The 25,272-nt window shown below is 42.7% G+C and overlaps 1 protein-coding gene across 1 annotated transcript in view; it reads left to right on the top strand.

Annotated features, from left to right (window-relative positions):
• The first annotated feature begins 17,095 nt into the window (after positions 1-17,095).
• olfm2a (olfactomedin 2a) overlaps positions 17,096-25,272 on the top strand; it is a 249,078-nt gene continuing 240,901 nt past the window's right edge. The window contains exon 1 of the mRNA XM_059992378.1: positions 17,096-17,393. Within this exon, the coding sequence (XP_059848361.1) occupies positions 17,256-17,393 (138 nt within the window). The 5' untranslated portion in view covers positions 17,096-17,255. The remainder of the gene's footprint in view (positions 17,394-25,272) is intronic.

The raw sequence follows: 25,272 nt of genomic DNA, 5'->3' as shown, positions 1-25,272 counted from the left end.
ATTCACCGCTACCCTTTGCTTTCTATCTGCCAACCAGTTTTCTATCCATGTCAATGTCTTCCCCCCAATGCCATGAGCTTTGATTTTACCCACCAATCTCCTGTGTGGGACCTTATCAAATGCCTTCTGAAAATCGAGGTACCCTAAATCCACTGGATCTCCTCCATCTAACGTCCTGGTTACATCCTCGAAAAACTCCAATAGATTAGTCAAGCATGATTTACCCTTGGTAAATCCATGCCTGCTTAGCCCAATCCTATCACTGCTATCTAGATATGCCACTATTTCATCTTTAATAATGGACTCTAGCATCTTCCCCACCACCGATGTCAGGCTGAGGTCGATAGTTCTCTGTTTTCTCCCTCCCTCCTTTCTTAAGAAGTGGGATAACATTAGCCATTCTCCAATCCTCAGGAACTGATCCTGAATCTAAGGAACATTGGAAAATGATTACCAATGCATCTGCAATTTCCAGGGCCACCTCCTTTAATATCCTAAGATGCAGACCATCTGGACCTGGGGATTTGTCAGCCTTCAGTCCCATCAGTCTACTCATCACTGTTTCCTTCCTAATGTCAATCTGTTTCATTTCCTCTGTTACCCTATGGCCTTTGCCCATCCATACATCTGGGAGATTGCTCGTGTCTTCCTTAGTGAAGACAGATCTAAAGTACTTATTAAATTATTCTGCCATTTCTTTGTTTCCCATAACAATTTCACCCAATTCATTCTTCAAGGGCCCAACATTGTTCTTAACTATCTTCTTTATCTTCACATACCTAAAAAAGCTTTTGCTATCTTCCTTTATATTCCTGGCTAGCTTGCGTTCGTACCTCTTTTTTTCTTCCTGTATTGCCTTTTTAGTTAAGTTCTGTTGTTCCTCAAAAACTTCCCAATCATCTGTCCTCCCACTCACCTTAGCTCTGTCATACTTCCTTTTTTTTAATGCTATGCAATCTCTGACTTCCTTTGTCAACCACTGTGGCCCCTTTCCCCCCTTCGAATCCTTCCTTCTCCGGGGGATGAACTGATTTGGCACCTTGTACATTATTCCCAAGAATACCTGCCATTGCTGTTCCACTGTCTTTTCTGCTAGGATATCCATCCAGTTAACTTTGGCCAGATCCTCCCTCATGGCTCCATAGCTTCCCCTGTTCAACTGCAACACTGACACCTCCGAGCTGTCCTTATCCTTCTCAAATTGCAGATAAAAACATCATATTATGATCACTACCTCCTAATGGCTCCTTTACTTCAAGATCGCTTATCAAATCCTGTTCATTACATAACACTAAATCCAGAATAGCCTTGTCCCTGGTCGGCTCTTGTACAAGCTGTTCCAAGAATGCATCCCGAAGGCACTCTACAAACTCCCTAACCTGGGGTCCAGCACCAACCTGATTCTCCCAGTTCACCTGCATGTTGAAATCCTCCATAACTACTGCGACATTACCTTTGCCACATGCCAATGTTAACTCCTTATTCAACTTGCACCCAGTATCCATGCTACTGTTTGGTGGCCTGTAGACAACACCTATTAGGGTCCTTTTGCCCTTACTGTTCCTCAGTTCTATCCACACAGACTCTACTTCTCCTGATCCTATGTCCCCCCTTGCAAAGGACTGAATCTCATTCCTCACCAACAGGGCCACCCCACCCCCTTTGCCCACATTTCTGTCTCTACGATAGCACGTATACCCTTATACATTCATTTCCCAGGTCTGATCTCCCTGCAGCCATGTCTCCATTATCCCAACAACATCATAGTTACCCATTCGCACCTGAGCTTCAAGCTCATCCGCCTTATTTCTGACACTTTGTGCATTCAGATATAGAATTTTTAGCCCATTTCTCCTCTCTCTGTTTGAATTGCTGCCTATTGTGCTTAACCCAGCTCCCTGAACTCCCATCAGGTTATACAGCCCTAGAATTTTGTTGTCCTTCCTAAATTTACTTATTCTTTCTGCACATTTAACTCCATGTTCCGTCAGACCATCCCTCTGTACATGTGTCCTCCTAACACTTGTTCCGCCTCACCTTTCTCTACTACACAGTTAATATTCCGGAACCGTGTAGTCCCCACCTGTCCTTTATTCTTCCTCTCACTATCCTCTCTCACATTCTGGATCCCTGCCCCCTGCAAATTTAGTTTAAACCCCCCCCCCCCCCCAAGAAGCACTAGCAAACTTCCCTGCAAGAATGTTAGTACCACTCCAGTTCAGGTGTAAACCGTCCCTTTGGAACAGATCCCACCTTCCCTGGAACAAAGCCCAATTATCTACAAACCTGAAGCCCTCCCTCCTGCACCATCCTCTCAGCCACGTATTAATTTGTATAATCTTTCTGTTCCTTGCCTCACTCACACGTGGCACAGGTAGCAATCCTGAGATTGTTACCCTCGAGGTCCTTCTCTTCAGCTTCGCACCTAACTCCCTGAACTCCCTACGCAGGACCCCCTCACTCATCCTACCCACGTCGTTGGTCCCTACATGGACCACAACATCTGGATTCTTGCCCTCCCTCTCGAGAATAACCTGCACCCGATCTGAGATGTCTCGGACCCCGGCACCAGGGAAGCAACATACCATCCGAGACTCCCGATCATCCCCACAAAATATCCTATCCGCCCCCCTGACTATAGAATCTCCTATCACTACCGTTCTCTTCTCTTCCCTCCTCCCCTTCCTAGTCGAGGGTCCAACCTCAGTGCCAGAGACAGGACCACTGCAACTTGTTCCTGGTAGGTCATCCCCACCAACAGTATCCAAAACGGTATACTTATTGTTGATGGGAACAGCCACAGGGGTGCTCTGCTCTCTCTGTCTGCTCCCCCTGCCTCTCCTGACTGTCACCCATTTGCCTACCTCCTGTTTTTACGGTGTGACTACCTCCCAATAACTCTTATCTATCTCTGCCTCTTCTTCCAGAATCTTCTTGGAGAATGCAGAGTGCTGGAACACCCAAACAATCTCCAAACTTTCACACTCACATTGATGTTTCAATCATTCTTGTTGCTTTAATCGGCAAATGGGGTCAAACATTGGCTCGCGCCCCATCCTGCAGCCTCCTCACCACCTGCTTCACTCAAGTTGCCTCTGGCTCCCAGAATCCTCTCAGAGACTGCAGATCCTGTCAGGCGCCAACAGTTCCAGAATCACATTCAAGACAGAAAACAAATGTAAAAGACATGAAAGAAGTGAAAAAGATGGTTTCATGATCTATCCTTAAGATGTCGAGCAAAGTTGTACACAGGGACCACCTCGACCGATAAAAGGTTAAGATTAGGGTTTCTGATGTAGGTCCTGGACCAGAAATACAAACTTCTCTTTGCACTGACACTGTCTATATTTTGTCAGTTTGTTCTGTTTTCATTTCACAACCTTAGCAATTTAAGAAAAATATTTCTCCTCTTCCTGTTTGGAGTCCACTACCTCTAACTTCTATTCATATTCTCTGGACCCAGAAGAGTCGTTTCATTGACTTAGGCCATGCAAGAGACTGAGCAACATCTCCACTTCCCTTCACTTAGCCGCGTGTGTTCAGCTATCTCTACTCTGAATAAGCAGTCATAGAGTGGCTCACCGATTCATGAGGGTGTCCCCTGCTGCTAGATCATCTATCCCAGTAGGAATTGGACACGGGTGTGGTGATGTCATGAAGGGCCGGTTTGGCTGGGGGGCGGTGGGCCAGTGGCACTGGAGGTCACTCAGTGCCGAAGTTGTGCGTTAGATACTGAGGACATGTATTTAAGGTTAGAGAGGGATATGCAGGGCCATAAGGTTTCATTCAACCTAATAATGTGGCTTCCTTCACTGCTACTGTTTTCCAGATGTAAGCGGCAAAAACAACATCTCAATCTTCTGTTGCTTTAGAACAGAACATGGAATATACAGTACTGTGCAAAAGATTTAGGCACATACATATCACTGGGGTGCCTAAGATATTTGCACAGTACTATATCTATCAACCTGGAGTGGTGAGCGAGTTTGTGTATCTGGTGGGAGCAGAGGATGTTGGGAATGGTGAAGTTGGAGCATGGCAGGAAGGATGTTGGACAGATGGTGGAGAAGGAGTGCCGGGGCGGGGTGGTGCAGGTATAGACACCCCCAGCCCTGAGACACCAGGAAGATCATTTGATTCCAAACATTTGGTTTATTGATCATCATTGTCTCTGTGGTGCTTCCTGCTCCCCTCTCCCTTCCCCTTTTCCCACCCATGATTCCCCTCTCTCTACCTCCTCAGGCCACAATGGAGACCCACATCAGAATCAGGTTTATCATCACTCACATATTTCATGAAGTGTTTTTGTAGCAACAGTACAATGCAATACATGAAATTACTACAGTACTGTGCAAAGGCCTTAGGCACCCTAGCTATATATATGGGTGTAAGTCTTTGCTCAGTACAGTAGAACAGCACAGCACAGTATTAGCTGTTTGGTCTATAATGCTGTGTCATTCCTTTAACCTACTCCAAGCTCAATCTAATTCTTCCATCTCACATGGCCCACCCACCAGTTTTTTTTCATCCATATGCCTTTCTAAAAGTTTCTTAAATTTCCCTCGCGATCTGCCTCTACCACGGCTCCTGGCAGTGCATTCCACGCCCCCACCCCTCTCTGTGTAAAAAAAAAAGCCACTTCCCACATCGCCCTAAATAAATGCTGGAGATCCTCAACAGGCCAGACAGCTTTTACGAAGAACAAAGAGACAGCTTTTCGGTAGAGGCCCTTCATCCACAGATGCTTCCTGACCTGCTGAGAACCTCCAGCATTTTATGTCTGTGTTACTCTGAATTTCCAGCATCTGCAGAATCCCGTGTGTTTCTGATACTCCACCTATACTTTCTCTCAGCACCTTAAAGTTATACCCCTTGTTTAGCCATTTCCACCCTGGGAAAAAAAGTCTCTGTCCACTTGATCTATGCCTTTTGTACAATCTTCCTTGCTGCAAAGTGAAAAGCACGTGCTTGCTCAACCTATCCTCATAAAATATGCTCTCTAATCCAAGAATCTTCCTGGTAAATCTGCTCTGCACCTTCTATATCCTTCCGATGATGAAATGAGCGGAACTAAATACAATTCTTCTGGAATAAGCAGTGAATTTTCCAACTTCAGGTAAATTTCTCTCCCATCACTTTCCATTACACCCGCTTCTCACCTTCTTTCTTTCAAATGCCTTCCTCACAAGCAAAACTCATGCTCCTGATCACGTGATTTGTCTCCACCCATCTTCAGAAGATCTTTTGTCTTGCACCTCATTTTTTCTGCCAGGTCTCTTTGAGAACTGCAGATGCTCCACAGCTTCGTTCACTGATCAAAGCTTTGACTGGTTTCACTTTCCATGGACCCTGCTCAACTGACTGAATTCCTCCGGTGTTTCCTTTTTGCTTAATGTTGCAGCATTTGCAGTTTAATTTGTTTTCCAAAAGTGATTTGTTGCTCTGAGATCACTTTGATAAACGCAAGGAATTCAACCCACAAAGAACCATTAGAAACTGTTGCTACTGAAATAGTCATTATCACAATAGTTTAAAAATTCAGACTGAGCCCTCATTCCATCTGAATAATAAATGCTGGTGTCACAATGTAAAACAGTTTGAACAAACGGGCAGTCACACACAAAAAACACATCTATAAGTAGGCACATGCAGGTACGAGTGCATACAAACACATTGCATGTAATGCACGCGGACAGATTTGTGAACATATATATATACGCAAGTGTACACACACGTATACACATTCACTTATATGTAAATGCACACAAATATACACACAAATGTGTGCTCAAGGCACATACACTTCCCGTTGGCTACCTATTTCAATTCTACTTCCCATCCCCATTCCAACATATCAGTCCATGGCCTCCTCTATTGCCACAATGAGGCCACGCTCAGGTTGGAAGAGCAACATCTTATATTCCATCTAGGCAGCCTCCAACCTGATGAAAATCGATTTCTCAAACTGCCAGTATTTGCCCCCTCCTTCACTATTCCAATTCCCGTTTCTCTCTCCCTCTCTCTCTCTCTCTCTCTCTCTCTCGCTCCCTCCCTCCCTCCCTCCCTCACCATATTTACTTACCTGCCCATCAACTCTGTCTGATGCTCCGATGCTCCACCATTTCCCTTTCTTCCATGGTCTTCTCTTCTCTCCTATCAGAATGCCCCCTTCTCCAGCCCTTTATTGCTTTCACCAATCAACTTTCCGGCTCTTTACTTCACCCCCTACCTCCCTCTCCTGGTTTCACCTATCACCTGCCACCTTGTGCTTCTTCCTCTGCTCCCCCCACCTTCTTATTCTGAATCCTTCCCACTTGCTCTCGGCCCAAGACTTCGACTGTTTACTCTTTTCCACAGATGCTGCTTGGCCTTCTAAGCTTCAACTGCATTTTGTGTGTTGCTTGGATTTGATCATCTGCAGATTTTCTTGTATTTGTGACACAGAATATTTAAGACCATAAGACATAGGAGCAGAATTAGGCCTCCTGGCCCATCACATTTGCTCCACCATTCAATCATAGCTGATCCTTTTTCCCTCTCCTCAGCTCCTCTCCCCAGCCTTCTCCCCGTAAACTTTGATGCTGTGCCCAATCAAGAACCTATCAAACTCTCCTAGGTATACCCAATGAGCAGGCATCCACAAATTCACCACCCTCTTGCTAAAAATATTTCTCAGCATCTCTGTTTTAAATTAATATAGAACACTACAGCACAATACAAACCCTCTGGCCCACCCACTATGTTATACTGACAATTTAACAGACTCAAAGATTAATTAAACCTACCCTCTTACGTAGCTTCCATTCTTCTTTCATCCATGTGCCTGTCTAAGAGTCTCTGGATTGTCCTTGATGTATTTGCTTATACCACCACCCCGGCAGGGTGTTTCATGCCCACAGCATTCTCTGTGTAAAAAAACCTTACATCTAACGCCAACACCTCCCATATATTCCTTCAATCACCTTAAAATTATACCAGCCAGTATAAGGCACTTTGGCCTTGGGAAAAGTTTCCTGGCTACCCACCAGATTGATGTTTCTCAAATGCCCATTCAAATATGTAAACACAAGAAATTCTACAGGTGCTGGAAATCCAAAGCAACACACACAAAATGCTGGAAGAACTTGGGAAGTCAGGTCAGTGTCTTTGGAAAAGATCAAACAGTTGACATTTCAGGCTGAGACCTTTGTTCAGGTCTAACCAGGAAGGCGGAAGATGCCAGATTGAAAAGGTGGGGAGAGGGCAAGGAGGATAGGTGGAGCCAAGTGGAGGGGAAAGGTAAAGGGTTGGAGAGGAAGGAATCTGATGGGAGAGGAGAATGGACGATAGGAGAAAGGGAATGGGGAGGGGACACAGGGGGAGGTGATAAGTATGTGAGAATGGAGAATGCGAGGAAAGCAGTTTTTTTTAACTGGAAGGAGATATGGATATTCATGACATCAGGGTGGAGGCTACCCAGATAGAATATAAGGTGCTGTTCCTCCATCTTGAGGGCAGCCTTATCTTAGCACAAGAGGAGGCCATAGACTGACATGGAATGGAAATTGGAAATAAAATACTGGCCACTAGGAAGTTCCACTATTGGTGGATAGAGCAAAGATACCCAAAGAAGTGGTCCCCCAATTTACGACAGGTCTCACCATTGTAGAGGAGACCACATCGGAGCACTCAATACTTTGGACGACCCCAGCAGATTCGCAGATAAAGTGTTGCCTCACCTGGAAGGACAATTTGGGGCCCTAAATGGAAAAGTATGTATCTACACAAATACACAGACACAGAGACACACATACACAAACGTGTGCGCGCGCACACACACACACACACACACACACACACACACACACACACACACATGCACACACGCACGCATACACACACACGTACACACACATGCAAACACGAACATATAATCACACTTGCATATACTGAATGCACACATGCAGACTTAGAAATTCTCTGAGAATTTTGATTAATGAAGGCTAGACACTTTGAAATGTTCAAACAGTTAATTTTGTTGATTAATCTTCCAGCACATGGATTTATCTTCAATAGATGATTAATTAGATGATAATCTTACACTTCAGTGCGCAAGATAAAATCCACTGTAGACCCAATGTGAATAAATGAATTATTGTCAGTGACTTATGAAATTTAACATTTAATTTAAATCTCAGATTTCTCATGACCAGGACCTGACATTGCTGAGACTGTGCAAAGGCAAGCCATCCTTCGACCCATACAGAAGCCTATTGTATCATTCAATTTCAGAGTGTATTCTTATCAGTATTTTGCAACTAAAACTCATTTTCCTCCATTGTTATTTTCAGCCCCCAATGTAAAAATGAAAATGGCCCTATATGCCCCAATGATCCTGTGAAACCTATTGGATACTGAACGGCTTGGACAGAGTGGATGTGGAGGTGATGCTTCTATTAGTAGGAGAGTCTAGGATCTGAGGGCACAGCCTCAGAACAAAAGGATATCCCTTTGGAACTGATGTGAGGTGTAATTTTCTAAAACAGAGGGTAGGGTATCTGTGGAATTGGTTGCCACAGAGGTAATGAAGGCCAAGGCAGAGATTGATAAGTTCTTGATGAGTAAAGTGGTTAAGAGTTATGGGGAGAAGGCAGGAGAACGGGGTAGAGAAAACATTCAGTCATGATAGCATTATGCGGGATTATGGATAGGAGAGGATTTCCCTATAAGGAAAACCAACTTAATTCACTGAGCAAACACGAGGAAATCTGCAGATGCTGGAAATTCAAACAACACACACAAAATGCTGTATTCTACCAGAATTTTGTGTGTGTTTTTAATTCACTGAATACATTTAAATGTATGCATCATGAATTTGTGCTGGTGTATTAGCATGAAATGCAACAAAACCAGTAATATTCAGCAATTATAATGGACACCAAATAGCCTAATTCTGCTCCTATATTTTGTGGCCCGATAGTCTGTCTGGAGCCAAGGTGTCATTCTATAAATGCGATCTGGCACTTCCATGTGCAAATCAGCCTTCCCTCCCTGACTCAGCTTCCATATCAGCAATGCATGGGAAGGCATTGTTCCATGCAGAACTCCTTTGTGTATTGCAGTGGGATTTGCCCTTGTTGCCCAGAAAGCAACCAGTTCTGCTCCCTCCCTGGTCACCTGGTCCTCTCAGAATAATGCTGGATAGACCCCCAGCTCACCAGCATTGTGAGCCCCGCTCCCTCTTCCCTGAAAGTCAGAAGGCTAAAAATTTGAAGCTCCCATACCAATAAGGGGAAAGGTTTGGTAATTAGAAACTGTTGGTTGGTGAGGTCAAGTCGAGTGTATTGTGACGTGCACAAGTGCAATGAGGAGATCAGTTCAAGAGGGAGCTGAACTACTTGAGAACAACTTCCACTGTGCTATGGAGAACAAGCAGCAGCTGAGACTGAACGACCAAAAGACCCAACCACTGACCACAACCACCACTTACTCTTACCCACATAGCACCAGAGTACATGGGTCCTGGGTCGACATCTCTCCAACCACCTGAGGACTCACCAATGCACAGACCCTTAAGAGATCATCAGGCTCAACTCAAGCAATCGTATTACTACCAATAAGATATGGAGAGGATGTTTCCTATGGTGGGGGCATCTAAGATCAGAGGACACAGCTTCAGAATTGAGGGACATCCATTTAGAACATAGCTGAGGATGAATTTCTTTAGCCAGAGAGTGGTGAATCTGTGGAATTCATTACCACAGATAACTGTGGAGACCAAGTCATTGTGTATACAGTACTTAAGGCAGAGGTTGATCAATTCTTGATTATTCAGGGTAGGAAGGGATATGGGAGAAAGCAGGAGATTGGGGCTGAGAGGGAAATGGATCAGCCAACATTAGAGAAGATTCAATGGGTCAAATGACTTAATTCTGCTCATATACCTTATGGTTTTATGATCTTATTAATATTGCACAGAAACAGGTCCTTCAACACAACTCTTCCCTACCTACCAAGGTGCCCATCTAAGGTTGTCCTCCTTTGGTCCATATCCATTTACAGCTGCTCAGTTAATGCTGTGCAACATTTGATTTTTAGCCTTGGTTACATGACATTCTTTACATCTGTGGCATTCTCCTTTAAGAGAATCCACCCTATCAGCCTGTATGACAACCTCTTGCGAGAGCATCATACTCAACTTGAGTGATCACCCTACTACTAGAATGAGGTACAATGAAAAACGTGCTTGCAGCTATAGCATGTCTGCATCACAGGCACATGGGGTCAGAAAACATACTGAACATAAGTTAGGTATAGATTGTACAAGACAGTGAAGAAAATAAAGAAAATGTCACATGTACAGTGAAATATTGAAACACGCTTTGTAATGTCTCGTTTTCATCAATGACTAAAACAATCTGAGGACATGACCCAAGTGTGGTCATGCTTCCAGTGTCAATTTAGCGTGTCCGCAGGAAGAAAAGGCCAAATGTAAACATGGGTCACTTAGAATCTGAGGAAAGATTAAATATAATGGGAAGTAGTTGTATTGCATTATATTTGCAAGACATTAATCAAATATTTTGCATAATCTTCACTACAGAAAGAAACCTAAATGTTGCAGAAGTGGTAATAAGCTGAAGATTTAATGTCAATTTAAAGTAATTAATGTCAGTAATTCTGGAGAAATGACATGAAGTAAGGCTAATAAATCACATGGTTGTAACAAGTGGTTGCAAGGACAAAAGGTGCATTAGTAGTGACCTTCTGTAAATGCCTGTTGCTGGAATAGACTCAATAGACTGGGAGGTAGATAAGATGGCTATGAATGGGGCATGACATAAGGCAAGGAACAATAGGCTTATACTTCAAATCAGTTATCAGGGAAATGTTAAAATTTGTTATTGAGCACATTTAGAAAAACAGCATTAAATAACTCAGCAGAGTCATGTGGCTTGATAAAAGTGTTTGAGAAATTTAGTGGAGTGTCTGAGGAAGTATGTAGCAGGATAGATGAGGGAGAACCAATTGATGTTGTATATCAGGATTTGTAAAGGTTTGTAATGAGGCACCATGAAGAAGAAGCTCAAGAAGTGATGGTTTTGTATCAACATGCATGGAGAAATGACTATGAATAAGATAAATAGGAGAAGCAGTTTCTTAGTCCCTTGCCATTCAGTAAAATCATGACTGAACTTCACACTGTTTTTGTGTACTGGTCCAAGTTATCTCCCCTTATATCCAGTTATACTGACTTTGGGTGAAAAACAGACTCATTCACCTCTGCTGTCACAAGGATCGTTACAGAAAATCTTTCCTACCAAATGCAATAAGCATACACAACAGTTCATCTCTGTGAGACAGGAGAACACACATTATTGTGCAATAGTCTCTGCTGTATTATTTTGTACATTATTATTGTACATAGGTAATTACTGTGTATATTATTATTCTGTATTTATTATTAGCTAGTATTATTATTATATTTATTATTATTGCTAAGAGTGCTTTTAAATGTTGCTGATGTAACAAAATAATTTCCTACAGGATCAAAAAAGTACATAATATTATTTATTATTATCAAAAGAAAAGAAACACATTGGAAAAGATAATGAGTGGAGATTAATGTGTGGAACAGTGGCTCTACCCTGACCTTTGTGACAGTCTTTAAGGAGTTTCTCCCTGGAACTACATGGGTTTCCTCAGACAGCTCTGGCTTCTTCCCACATTCCTAGCATTTTGGCAAGTTAATACCCCCTATTACGTTCTCAAGCAGTACATTTGGGGCAGAGTTAAGAGCAATGTTGGGGAGAATAAAAATGTATTAGGGCAACATGAGTGAATCTGCAGATGCTGGAAATAAATAAAAAACAAAAAACACAAAATGCTGTCTGGCCTGCTGAGTTCTGCCAGCATTTTGTATTAGGGCAGATGGGTTGAGTTGTTCTCCAATCTGGGCAATCCATTTGTAAATGTTTTATCACCATGGAAGGAACATTATTAGTGTGCTGTTCACTTGCGGTGTGTCCAATGAATGCTTAGCTTTTACAAACAGACAGACATATTTTATTGATCCCGAGGGAAACTGGGTTTTGTTACAGCCGCACCAACCACGAATAGTGAAGAAATATAGCAATATAAGACCATAAATAATTAAATAATAATAAGTTAATCATGCCAAATGGAAAGAAAGTCCAGGACCAGCCTATTGGCTCAGGGTGTCTGACACTCCGAGGGAGGAGTTGTAAAGTTTGATGGCCACAGGCAGGAATGACTTCCTATGATGCTCAGTGCTACATCTCGGTGGAATGAGTCTCTGACTGAATGTACTCCTGTGCCTAACCAATACATTATGGAGTGGATGGGAGTCATTGTCCAAGATGGCATGCAACTTGGACAGCATCTTCTTTTCAGACACCACTGTCAGAGAGTCCAGTTCCACCCCCACAACATCACTGGCCTTACGAATGAGTTTGTTGATTCTGTTGGTGTCTGCTACCCTCAGCCTGCTGCCCCAGCACACAACAGCAAACATGATAGCACTGGCCACCACAGACTCGTAGAACATCCTCGGCATCGTCCGGCAGATGTTAAAGGACCTCAGTCACCTCAGAAAATAGAGATGGCTCTGATCCTTCTTGTAGACAGCCTCTCTGTTCTTTGACAAGTCCAGTTTATTGTCCATTTGTATCCCCAGGTATTTGTAATCCTCCACCATGTCCACACTGACCCCTTGGATGGAAACAGGGGTCACCGGTGCCTTAGCCCTCCTCAGGTCCACCACCAGCTCCTTAGACTTTTTCACATTAAGCTGCAGATGATTCTGCTTGCACCATGTGACAAAGTTTCCCACCGTAGCCCTGTACTCAGCCTCATCTCCCTTGCTGATGCATCCAACTATGGCAGAGTCATCAGAAAACTTCTGAAGATGGCAAGACTCTGTGCAGTAGTTGAAGTCTGAGGTGTAGATGGTGAAGAGAAAGGGAGACAGGACAGTCCCCTGTGGAGCCCCAGTGCTGCTGACCACTCTGTCTGACACACAGTGTTGTACTGTACTTTATCATTTATGCAAAGTACAGTATGTACTGTATTTATCAATCAGTTGATTGGTTGTCATTATGGAAACTCAGCTGTGGCTTAGGAAGGGGGTCTCATCACTGCTCGGTTGTTTGGCGCTGTCTAGAATTTTGCCTGCATACGTATTAGTGTAGGCCCGTTGCAAATGTGTGTTGGATGGCTGATGTGTCTGTTTTCTTGCTGCATGACTATATGGTTCTATCATTCTATGTGAGGTTATTCACTTTGGAAAGAAAAACAGAAAATAATATTTTCTCATATGATAGGTTAGTGTTACAGGGAAACTCTGATATTTGACCAGGAGGTGCAGTAAAATGGGCATGCTTTCAAGGAAATCATTAGAAGATCAAGCTGTATTTTGGCTTTCTTGAAAGGGCTTTGTTTGTCCTTGCTAGTAAATAGAACTTCAGTGACTCCATACTTTGAATATTGTGTGCAATTTTGGTCCCTGTACTTAAGGAAAGAAAGCTACCCTGAAACTGTATAGTTCAGATTTACTGCAGTGATTCCAAGTTCTGATGATGGTTCTGTGAGATTGCAATTATTTCTAATTCTATTTCTAATTAAAAAAAGGTGTTGATCTGTCCAAAACCTGTACATTCTGGGTTGGATTGAAGGGTGAGATGCTGAGAGAATCTTTCCCATGACAGGAGAATGCTGAACAATATGAGTGGCATGGTAATGTAACAGTTAGTGGAACATTATTACACCGCCTGTGACTCCGCTTCAGCTGTGCTGCTCTCTGTAAGGAGTTTGTACATTCTCCCCATGACAGCTTAGGTCTCTTCTGGGTGCTCTGGTTTTCTTCTACATTCAAGTGGCCTGCGGGTCAGTAGATTAACTGGTCACATGGGTGTAAGTGGGCAGTACAGGATTATTGGGCCTGTTACAGACAGACAGACAGACATATTTTATTGATCCCGAGGGAAATTGGGTTTCGTTACAGCCGCACCAACCAAGAACAGTGAAGAAATATAGCAATATAAAACCATAAATCTCCATTACTAATCTGCATTTCCGAATTTTAAAATATAATTGGCACGTAATCTCAGGATACAGGAGATAACCATTTTGGGAGGAGATCAGGAGGAGATTCTTTATGAAGAGACACGTAGTTTTGTTGAGTCCACTCAGTTATCAAATAAACAAAAGAGGAATGTGGTTAGATTTTTGCAAACATGAGAGATGCTGGAAATCCAGAGTAACACACACAAAATGCTGGAGGAACACAGTAAATCAGGCAGCACCTATGGAGGGAAATGAACAATTGACATTTTGGACAGTGACTTTTCTAATAAAGGGTTATCACATTGGAGATTAGTCAGATATTCAATGGTCTAACAGACTTGAAGAGCCAAAAGAGCTCTTTCTCCTTCTTATTTTCATAAGGCAACTCTAATAACCAGGAAGAGAAAAGGCTTTCGAAAGTGATGGACACAACCCAGTCTATCGCAGGCAAAGCCCTCCCCACAATAATACTGCCATCATGAGAAAAGCACCCACTATCCAACCCATGCTCTCTTCTCACTACTACCATTGGGAAGGAGTTACAGAAGTTTTACGTCTCACACCATCTGTCATGGCCCCTTCTGGCAATCGCCCACCTGGCTATTTTCCTCAGGAATTGGGCCTCAATCACCTTGTCTAGTTTCCAGTCATTCTCAGGTTCCACTAACTACAGACACCTGCTTTCCATCAACAAACCCTGTGACCACAACAAAGTGCTGCCAGTTCATTGATCAACTCGTGTATGCATAACCTCGTTCCATGGTTCTTAGGACTATCAAGTCTAGCATCATTCCTGAATTCTCTACTAAAACCAAGACTCGGGGTAAAGTCTCCCTTTTCCACGCTCGCTATGACCGTAACACCTCCTGACTTGACCTCTGCGCCCATGTTCGGCACTTGGATTCGTTCCACCGCCACGTCCTTGCAACACCATCAGGTTGAGGAAACAGTTTTTGACCTGAAAGCCATCAAACTCCTGAAGCAGCATGGTTAAACTCATTCACCACCACTCTGAACTGATTCTATGACATGCAGACTCACTTTCAAGGACCTGCAGTGGAATCTGGACCAGCTGGAAAAAAGGACTGAGAAATGACAGATGACAGCTGGAATTGAATGCAGACTAGTGTTAGTTGTTACACTTTGGGAGGACAAACCAGGGTTGGACTTTCACAGTGAGTGGGAGAGCACGGAGAAGTGTATTAGTACATGGGGGATCTGAGAATACAGATCCATAACTCCTTCAAAGCTTCATCCCAGGTAGATAGGTTCATATGGAGAGCTTTTGATACATTGGCCTTCATAAATCTGAGCACAGGAGTTGGGATGTCATGTTGGAGTTGGAGTACAGATCTGCTCACCTGCCTGTAGGGAAAGGTATCAATAATATTAAATGAGTGCAGAGAGAATTGGCAAGGTTGTTGCGGGACTTGACCTGAGTTGTGGGGTAAGTTTGTAAAGGTTAGGACTTTATTTCTTGGAGCATAGGAGAATAAAGGAGATTTGTTAAAGGTATACAGATTATGAGGGGTGTAGCTAGGGTACATGTAAGCAAGCTTTTTCTCACTGGGTGGGTGAGACTAAAACTAGAGGTGAAAGGTGAAATGGTTAAGGAGAATATGAGGGGCTGCTTCTTCAGTCAAGGGTGCTGGGAGAGTGGAACTACCTGCCCCTGGAGTTGGTGAATGCACTTAATTTGAATAGGTACATGGATGGGGGGGGGGTGGAGTATGGAGGGCTATGGTCATGGTGCAGGTCAATGGGACGAGGCAGATTAATAGTTTGGTGCAACTAGATGGGCCGAAGAGCCTGCTTCTGAGCTGTAGTGATCTTTGACTCTGACTCCTTAGAACTCATTCTCGATATTATTTTTATTTACACAGATTGTCTTCTTCTGTACAGTGGTTGTTTTTCTGTGAATGCAAGGAATTACCTTCCAGCTTGTCCTTCTTCACTCCTCTCTCCCCCCCACAAATTTCTTACTCTGGCATCTTCCCCCTTCCTTTCCAGTCCTGAAGAAGCGTCTCGGCCTGAAACATCGACATTTTATTCATTTCCTTAGATGCTGCCCAAGTGACTGAATTCCTCCAGCATTTTGTGTGTGTTACTCAGTCTTTGTTTCAAAGATTCAAAGTACATATATTATTAAAGAATATATGCATAACCCTAAAATCTACCTTCCCCATAGACAGTCACGAAACAAATTTTTATAAAGTTCTATTCTCTTTCTTTTTCCTGTACATAACTGCAAGAAAATTATTCCTAAGTTAGTGTATGTTAACGTATAGTACTTTGATAATAAATTTTCTTTGAACTTAAAATTTTGAACCATTTGATTTCCTGACAACAATTTCAAGAGGGTTAAAGGAGAGCTGTTGTTTTCTATAGAGGCCAACCGAATACGTGTGCCCACTCTAGACAATGTCGAGGGTGTACATAGCTTACGGCAAACGTTTAGATCCATGGGAAAAGGGGATACCATTCAGCACTTAAAGCCTATCCCAATTAGATCATGACTGATCAATGCCTTTGCCCACTGGAAATCAATCTCTGTTTTAGAAGCTGATTGATTTTCACCCCACCCTTGCCTCCTCAGCAGCTCCTGTGAAGAGGAGAATTGCACTCCATAACCCTTGTGCCAACTCCTGACATTATATCTCAGTTCTTGATGCCTGCCAGAGGAAATGGTTTGTCTCCTTCTGCACTGCCGAGCTCTCGCTTCAATGGTATTTTTCAAAACACAAGAGAATACAAAACAGTCTGTCAACACGATTCAACCCTTCCTGCTAGAATCATTCACAAGAATAGAAAAGGGAAGTATTCCTTCTCATCTTTCCCTCATGGATTACTTCTGGCTGAGTGCCTGTTTAGGGAATCCACCCCCAGCTGATTTTCAGAACATAAAGTGTTAAATGCTTCCCCGCTTTTAAATATGATTTTTTCTCAGTTTCCTTGGCCTCTTGCCTGCACAGACTGACGTCAAGGACTGTGTTGACTCTCTGTGTGTGTATCTGTGTTAGAGAGAGAGAGAGAGAGATGTGATGTGTTTAGGGCTGGTTTGTGTGGATGGTATAAAAGAAATCTCCAGGGCTGCGTTGATCTGACGAACTGTTGAGGCTGCTGTGGAGGCTCAGCAGTGTGCATGAGCAATAGCCTAGCTGTGAGGCTGGGGGAATGAGGCAGGGGTCAGGATGACTGTACCACTGTTGAAAATTGGAGCTGTACTCAGCACTATGGCAATGGTGACCAACTGGATGTCTCAGACTTTGCCCACGCTTGTGGGTCTGAACGGCACTAAAATCAGTTCATCGGGAAGCACGCAGAAAATAGTGAGTGTGCAATTACTGCTACCTCAAAAACCTTGAGCATTTTTTTTAAAGTTTCTTGCATGCTGGACCTTAAAACTCCATCATCGTTTTAAATAACCATCTGTACTTAAGACTAGAGAAAGAATATATTTCTTTCTAAAAGAAATTATTTTTGCTGCATTCCTAATTTCTCAGTAAATCACGTTTAACTGATTCAATTCCAAATGGACAGATTTTCCTTGTGCCAGGATAATGAAAATGTTTGTTGTAGCCACTGGACAAGATGATTATATACTTCCCTTTCTATGTTGCTGGTCCAGTGTTATTTGGAATATCCAGGAAGTGAGATCCCTCGGTTCGGAGATGCCTGTGCAAAGAGCAGTCTGCTAAATCTGCAGAGGAGCGATGCAAAACTGGCTTCCTGGGGCTTTGATTTCATTATATTAACATTGCTTAACTTAAACAAAATACTTGTCTTTGGAAATACAAAATAATTTCATCCCTAATGTTTGCAACAGATTAACCTGTGGCAATTATATTGTCTTTGACACTTGACAGTTCTCTCTCTCTTTCTCTCTCTCTCTCTCTCTCTCTCTCTCTCTCTCTCTCTCTCTCTCTCTCTCTTTCTCTCTCTCTCTCTCTCTCTCTCGCTCACTCCCTTTTTCTCCTCTTCTTTTTCCTCTGTCTCTATCTCTCTCTCTCTCTCTCCATTGTTCTATTTCTCTCTGTCTCAAAAACAGTTCAGCTGATTCTGATATATCCTCTTTCTCAACCGGCTTCTTCACTTACTTTCAGCATTTATCTGCTCCCTGTTGCTATTCTCTTCCACCCTTTTCAAACATTTCTCAGCTCTATAATATTTCCTTCATCTCACTGCAACATTCTCTTCCCTCACTCTCTAATACTTCAGGTTCCCCTCACTGGTAGTCTTTTTTTCTCTTTCTCTCTCTCCCTCCCTCTCGCTCCTCTTTCTTTCTCTCTATTTCTCACTCTTTCTGTCTTGTCTTTCTTCAGGAGTACCTTTCTTCTCATCCTTGCCTAATATCCTCTTGTCTGTTATTTAATGTTTTAGTTCTTTTGCATCAGCTTCTCTAAAATAATTTAGCTGAGTCTAATGTTTCCTCTTTCTCACCAGTTTCATCCCTCATGTTCAGGATTTATCTCCTCTCTGCTGTTATTTTCTTCCACCTTTTTCTTATCTCTATAATATTTCCTCTCTTGAATATTTCCTTCATCTTATCAGAATATTCACTTCCCTCTCTCTAATATTTCAGCTTCTCACTGTTATTTTTCTCTCTCTTGCTTTCTCTCCCTCTCTCTCTCTCTCTCTCTTCCCTCTCCCCCTCTCTGAAATGCTTGTCTAAATCTCAACATTTTTCTTGATTATTTACCTTCTCATGTCTCCCATCATCCATCTTTCTTCCATACCATTGAACTTAAATCATGAAATGACTTTGAAGCTGCAGATCAGGGTACAAGTAAAAAGAAATTTACTCATAATATTTAAATAGCACAGCTTGTAAACCAAATCTGATTAGTAAGACTTTTACTTGTAAAATTAAAATAATTTCTTGATAGTTTGACAGAATTCTCAAGACCTCTTTACCTAATAGATATTGCAGGAGCAGTGATTGATGCTTTGCTATTAAGATGAGTTTGAAGCCAAGTGTTTTGATTTAGAAATATAATCTTAACCTCACAATTGTAGGGATTTACAGAATACTGACGTGTAGCTCTGGAAATCATTGCAAGTTTTCCCCTATGTTTTCAGGTCTATGAAGGTGATTTTCCTCTGGTGTTGAATAGAATGGATCTGTTGTGAATTAAAGGTCATTCTACAAAGATGAATGAAAAACCTTTCTCCATTCACTTCCTTCTGTATTGACATCTCCACACGCCTTGTTAGTCTTCCTTTCTCAGTCATTCCTGCATTCCAAAATTCAATATCTTGCAAAAACAAATATTTCCTCTTTAATATTCTCTGTTTTCCGGTATCCTATCTGCAGTAATTTCCTGCGTATTTATTCTGTGTTTCCACCCTCTCTCTCCCTTTCTCTTGCTTTTGTGTTTTATTTCTCTCTCCCTCTATCCTGTTAATATTTCCCTGAAAAATGAACGTGCATGGAACAGGGTCTGCAAATGAGTTAGGGTTGTCAAAGATGGAAAAGAAAGAACTTAAATCAGAAAATAAAACTTAAAAAATAATTGATTAAATTCTGTCTGCCTGCATAATCACTCCACTAAAAGCAATTTCCTGTGTGAAATGTTTAGACAATCTGATAAAGCAAAATAATAATGCAAATAAATCTTTCTCCTACTCAGTTAGGCTGAGAGTTGGATTGATTTCTACCCTAATATCAGCCAGTTGTAGAATGTTTAATTGATCCATAGAAAAAGATAATACAACAGAAATCAATCACCTATTGAGTGAGATATAAATTAATGTTTTTTGCTGTTGTTAATTTTATCATTTATTATTTTACCATGAAACCTGTTTGGCTCATTCCCCCGAGATGCCTCTCTTTCTCTCTTTCTGTGAATCCAGATAACGTGCTAAAACCCAGTTCAGTATTTGCACAGCTTTCATTCATCCACACTACCAATTAATGACAGTAGAGGGCAGACTGGAGCAGGGCCGCTGACTGAAATGTTCCCTATCATTGGCTCATCGATGCCAACCCCAATGGAATCACCTTCCATGGCTCACAATCAGGGGTATATTTGCTCACTGTTGCTACTCCTTATCGGTCTGTGCTTCCTTGAGCTTATTGGGAAAACCACCAATCTGATTAAACAAGACTTGGTGTTGGTTTATTATTCATACAGTGAAAAGGTATCTTGCATATTGTTCACACAGATCAGATCATTACGCAGTGTATTGAAGTAGAACAAGGTAAAACAATAACCAATCACAAACAAGAGAAAATCTGCAGATGCTGGAAGCCTGAGCAACACACACAAAATGCTGGAGGAACTCAGCAGGCCAGACAGCATCCAGGAAAAAAGAACGGTCGACATTTCAAGCCATGCAGTATAAAGTATAAAAACTGCAGAAAAAGTTCAATGTAGGTAAACAAAATGCAAACTCATAACAAAGTAGACGGTGAGGTAAAGAGTCCATCTTATTGTTGAAGAATCATATAACAGTGGGGTAGAAGCTGTCTTTGAGCCTGGTGGTGCAGGCATTCAGGCTCTTGTATCTTGTATCATCATGGGAGAAGATTGAATGTCCAGGGAGGGTGGGGTCTTTGATTATGGTGGTTCTTTTACTGAGGCAGAGAGAGCTCAGAGAGGGGAATCTGGTTCCTGTGATATGCTGACCTGTGTCAACAACTCTTTTCACTTCTTTGTGGTCACATGCAGAGCATTGCTATAATAGGCCAAAACATACAATAAACATGCATACTACGTCTGGATGAAAGGTGCTGATCGAAAACACTGCCTGTCCATTTCCCTGCATTGAAGCTTCCTAACCCTCTCAGTTCCTGCAGCAGTTTGTCCTTGTGCGTTGCCCCAGCTTCTGAAGTCTGCAGTCTCTTGTGTCTCCATACGATAAACATTACTTTTTCTGGTACTTAGTTAGATTGATACCAAAAGGTCATCTTTGCTTGAATAATATCTTCCAAAGTAAAATGTTAGCCATAATAGTTACCAGTCAACAGTGTAAAATGGGCATGCACTCAAACGTCCCTCTACATGTCTTCCCTACGTTTGCTCCTCCCTTTGTCTGGTGAGATGGTACAACCGAAAGGCAGAACAAACAAGGTGAGTAATACAAGCAAGTGGACCGAGTGCTATACATACATAGCGAGGGTACCTAATACTTTAGTAGTAATTTTATGCATTGCACTGTAGTGCTGCTACAAAAAAGAAAAAAATTCATGACCTTTGTGAGTGACGATAAACCTGATTCTGAAATGGGTCTCTATTTACGACTGAGAGTGGGGAGGGGAAAACATGATTGGGAAAAGGGGAAGGGAGAGGTTAGAGAGTGGAAAGCATCAGAAAGACATTCTGTAGTGATCAATAAACCAATTCTTTGGAATCAAATGACCTTGCCTGGTGTTTCACAGATGGGTACGCCACCCCACTCCTGCCACTTGCCCAAACCCCTCCTGCATCACTCCACCCTTGCCATTAATATATACTAAGTAAGTGGAAAAGAGCTGATGTTCATGGGTTGTTTCATTATCTGTGGAGAGATGTGATAGCACAGGGGAAGAAGCTGTTCCTCAAGCACTGATGGTTTGTCTTCAGCCTCCTGTACCTCCTCTCTGATGGTAGTAATAAGAAGAAAGCATATGGGTGATGGGGGTCCTTATTGGTGGATGCTAAGTTTTTGAGGCATCGCTGTTTGAAGAGGTCCTCAGTAGTGGGAAGGCTGCTGCCTGTGGTGGAGCTGACTGAGTTTGCAACCCTTTGCAGCTTTTCCTGACCCTGTGCAGTACCCCTCGCCTTACCAGGTGGTGATACAGCCAGTTAGAATGCTCTCCATGGTACACCTGCAGAAATCTGCCAGTCTTTGGTGACATTGGTGCAAGGTAGTTACTTTACTGTAGCAAAAAAACTAAAATTGTGCACAGTACTTGATGCACCATCAATAACTCACACTGAGACGTAAGGCGAGATATCGGCTTTTATTGACTGGAAGAAGGAACCAGGAGTGAGTGTCCATCATACTATGTCCTGGAGACTGAGGCCGAGCGTCAGGCCTCAGATCGCCTTTATACAGGGGCCTGTGGGAGGAGCCACAGGAGCAGCCAGCAGCGGGCGTGTCCAGACAGGACACATAGTTCACCACAGTACTCTATGTGTGGCCTCACCAACATCTTGCATGTCTGCAATGTAACATCTCAATCTGACTGATGAAGGCCAGTGTACCAACTGCTTCCTTCATTACCTTGTCTTCCTGTGATGACACTTTCAGAGAAACATATACTCTGTTCCACAATTCTCCCTAGCACTGTTAGGGCAAATAAATGTTGGTTATACAGTAACATTTGATTGAAAGGTTGTTTTCTTTGGAAAAGAGGAGGCTGAGGGGTGACTCTAAGATTAGGATAGGCCTTCCTTACCTCTCTATAACATCTGATTGGGCAATAGCTAAGAGATGTAAACCTGGGTATTTGATAGCTCAAAGTTTTTTTTAACAGGCCAAGACTGGTGGGAACCTGGATATCTCTACTGGAGAGCACTTACATTTAATAATTAATTGGAAGAGCACCGGAAGTGCCACAACCCACAAGGCAAAGGACCCACAGCGGTCAGAAATCAAATAAGTGGTGGAAAAAGAGAACAAAAGTAGTGGATATTGTTCATGAGTTGTGTCTGTGCACAACCACATTTGATAAAACACAAACAGTGAGATGACTTTAATTAATGTATTTGCATGGCAACGACAGAGAGAGCAGAACGGCAGCATAGACAATAGGCCAAAGTGCTCGCCCTGACAAAAGATCAATACATAGTGCTAATGGGGGGTGGGTCATTACTCTAAAAGAAATAGATCTATACATTACAGGTTGCTTTATTGGTTGTTCAGAAACCTGCTGGCTGAGACGAAGAAGCTGTTTGTAAAACACTGAGTGTGTGTCTTCAGGCTCCTCTACCTCCTTCCTAATGGTAGTAATGAGAAAAGAGAATGTTCTTGGGGTCCTTAATGATGGATGTAACCCTTCTGTTTTACAAAAACTTTCAAGCTTAGCCTTTATATCTGTCACCCATCAAGACAGCTCTTAGAGCAAAGAACAGCACAGGAACAGGCCCTTCGGCCGAACCACACACAAAACATTGGAGGAACTCAGCAGGCCAGGCAACATCTCTGGAACTGAATAAACAGTTGATGTTGTGGGTCAAGACCCTTCTTTAGGACTGAAAAGGAAAGGGAAAGATGCCAGAATAAAAAGGTGGGGGGAGGGGAAGGAGGCTAGCTGGAAGGTGATAAGTGAAGCCCAGTGCATGGGAAAGGCCACGGCTGGAGAGGAGAGTGGGCCACAGGAGAAAGGGAAGGAGAAGGGGATCCAGTGGGAGGTGATTGGTGCAAAGAAGTAAAAGCTCCGAGTAGAGAGGAGAGGAAGAGGGGGAGGGAAATATTTTTACCAGAAGGAGAAACTCTTCTACAGGATTCTGTTTCAGATCAAAATTAGCTTGCAAAGATTTTTAAGTTAACACTTATTTCTTTGTTTGCTTTCCCATATATGCTGCACTCTTCTTTTCTGATCTACCTGGCTCTCTTTTCTGTGTTATAGGCATTATTATACTCATGGATTGAATACTTAATTGTTGTAGTTACCTGATTACCTGATTTCCTGTACACAATAATATACTGTAGTTATAGTATTCGGGTCCCATCCTTCTCTTCCTCCCATGGTCCACTCTCCTCCCTTATCAGATTCCCTCTTCTCCAGCCCTTTACCTTTTCCACCAATCACCTCCTAGCTTCTCACATCAACCCCCACCAACCCCCCCAGCACACACATCTACCTTCCTCCACACTTGGCTTCACCTAACAGCCTCCAACATGTACTTTTAGCTTATTTTAGCTAATTTTAGCTTATTCCCCCTTCCCTTTCAGTCCTAATGAAGGGTCTTAGCCCACAATGTTGTCCATTTATTCCCCTCTATAGATGCTGGCTGACATGCTGTGTTCTTCCAGCTTTTTGTGTGTGTTACTCAATATCAGGGGCTCCAACCTTCTTTTATGTTGTGGACCAATAGCAAAGGGTCCATGGATCCCAGATTGGAAATCCCTGCTCCGTAAAATAACTTCACTTCCTACGAGCTCCGGCGATGACAGGCCCAATCTATTCAGTCTTTTCCCCTTGAGAACTTGATCATCCTCAGTACTTTCTCTGGACTACCTCCAAGGCAATTTGTATCCTCCCTCAAATAACGAGGCCAAAATATGAAAGGTAATATAGGTTATGTGGTAATGTGATGAGCAACGTAATGTCAAAGTCTTGTAAAGCTGTAACAAGGATTCCCTGCCCTTGCACTCCAATCTTTGCAATGTTTTCATTTCATTTTACTTGGTAATTGCTTCCTTTCAAAGTCCTGCTAGCATTCCATATTGATTGTACACAGAACCCAGATCTCACAGAGTCAAAAGATGACAGTAAATGCTTTGTTGGTAGGGTCAAATCACTAACAATGCTAATTTAACTTGTGTATTGATTGCAGCAAATATTTTATCTCTCACCCTGGGTCAGTGTACTGTATGTTGTTCAGAGAAATTTCTATCATAACAGGAGCCTGTTTATGTTTTCTGAAAGTCATGTCTCATATGACATAAAAGCCCCCTTAGCCCATCAAGTGAAACTAGCTCGCCAGTGTATCCCATCAGTCCCTGTAATCCAATCTCTCTCACGTTCACCATACCCACCAAAACACGATTCTCTTATTGTTCATTTACATTAGAGGGGCACTAGCAACAGCCAGTTAACAGTTAACTCATCTTTGGGATGTGGCAGGATATCAGAAGATCCAGATGAAGCAGCTTGGTTCAGGTTACCCCTGACAAGCAGTTTCCATCTCTACAACCTGACGTTCATTTCTGACCTCTGCTGTGGCCTGTGTGGGGTTTGGGTGTTCACCGTTGCCAACTGGGCTTCCCCCGCAGACTCTGCTTTCCCCCCACATTTGAAAGATGTGTCCATTTGTAAATTAATTGTCCATATTAAGTTCTCCCTAGTGAGGCAGGTGAGTGGTAGAGCCTGGGGAGCAGGGTTGAAGTTAATGAGAATATAGGAAGAATACGACGTTAGATTAACAAGGGATTACTGTAAATGGTTGGCTTGCACCTGAATGGCCAAAGAGCCATAGACCATGACAGCACAGAAACAGGCCCTTTGGCCCATCTAGTCCATGCCAATCTGGTCCTCTGCCTAGTCCCATCCACCTG

This window comes from Hypanus sabinus, chromosome 16 (assembly GCF_030144855.1).
Source record: "Hypanus sabinus isolate sHypSab1 chromosome 16, sHypSab1.hap1, whole genome shotgun sequence".
Lineage (NCBI taxonomy): Eukaryota > Metazoa > Chordata > Chondrichthyes > Myliobatiformes > Dasyatidae > Hypanus > Hypanus sabinus.
This window is presented reverse-complemented; position numbering and strand designations above follow the sequence as displayed.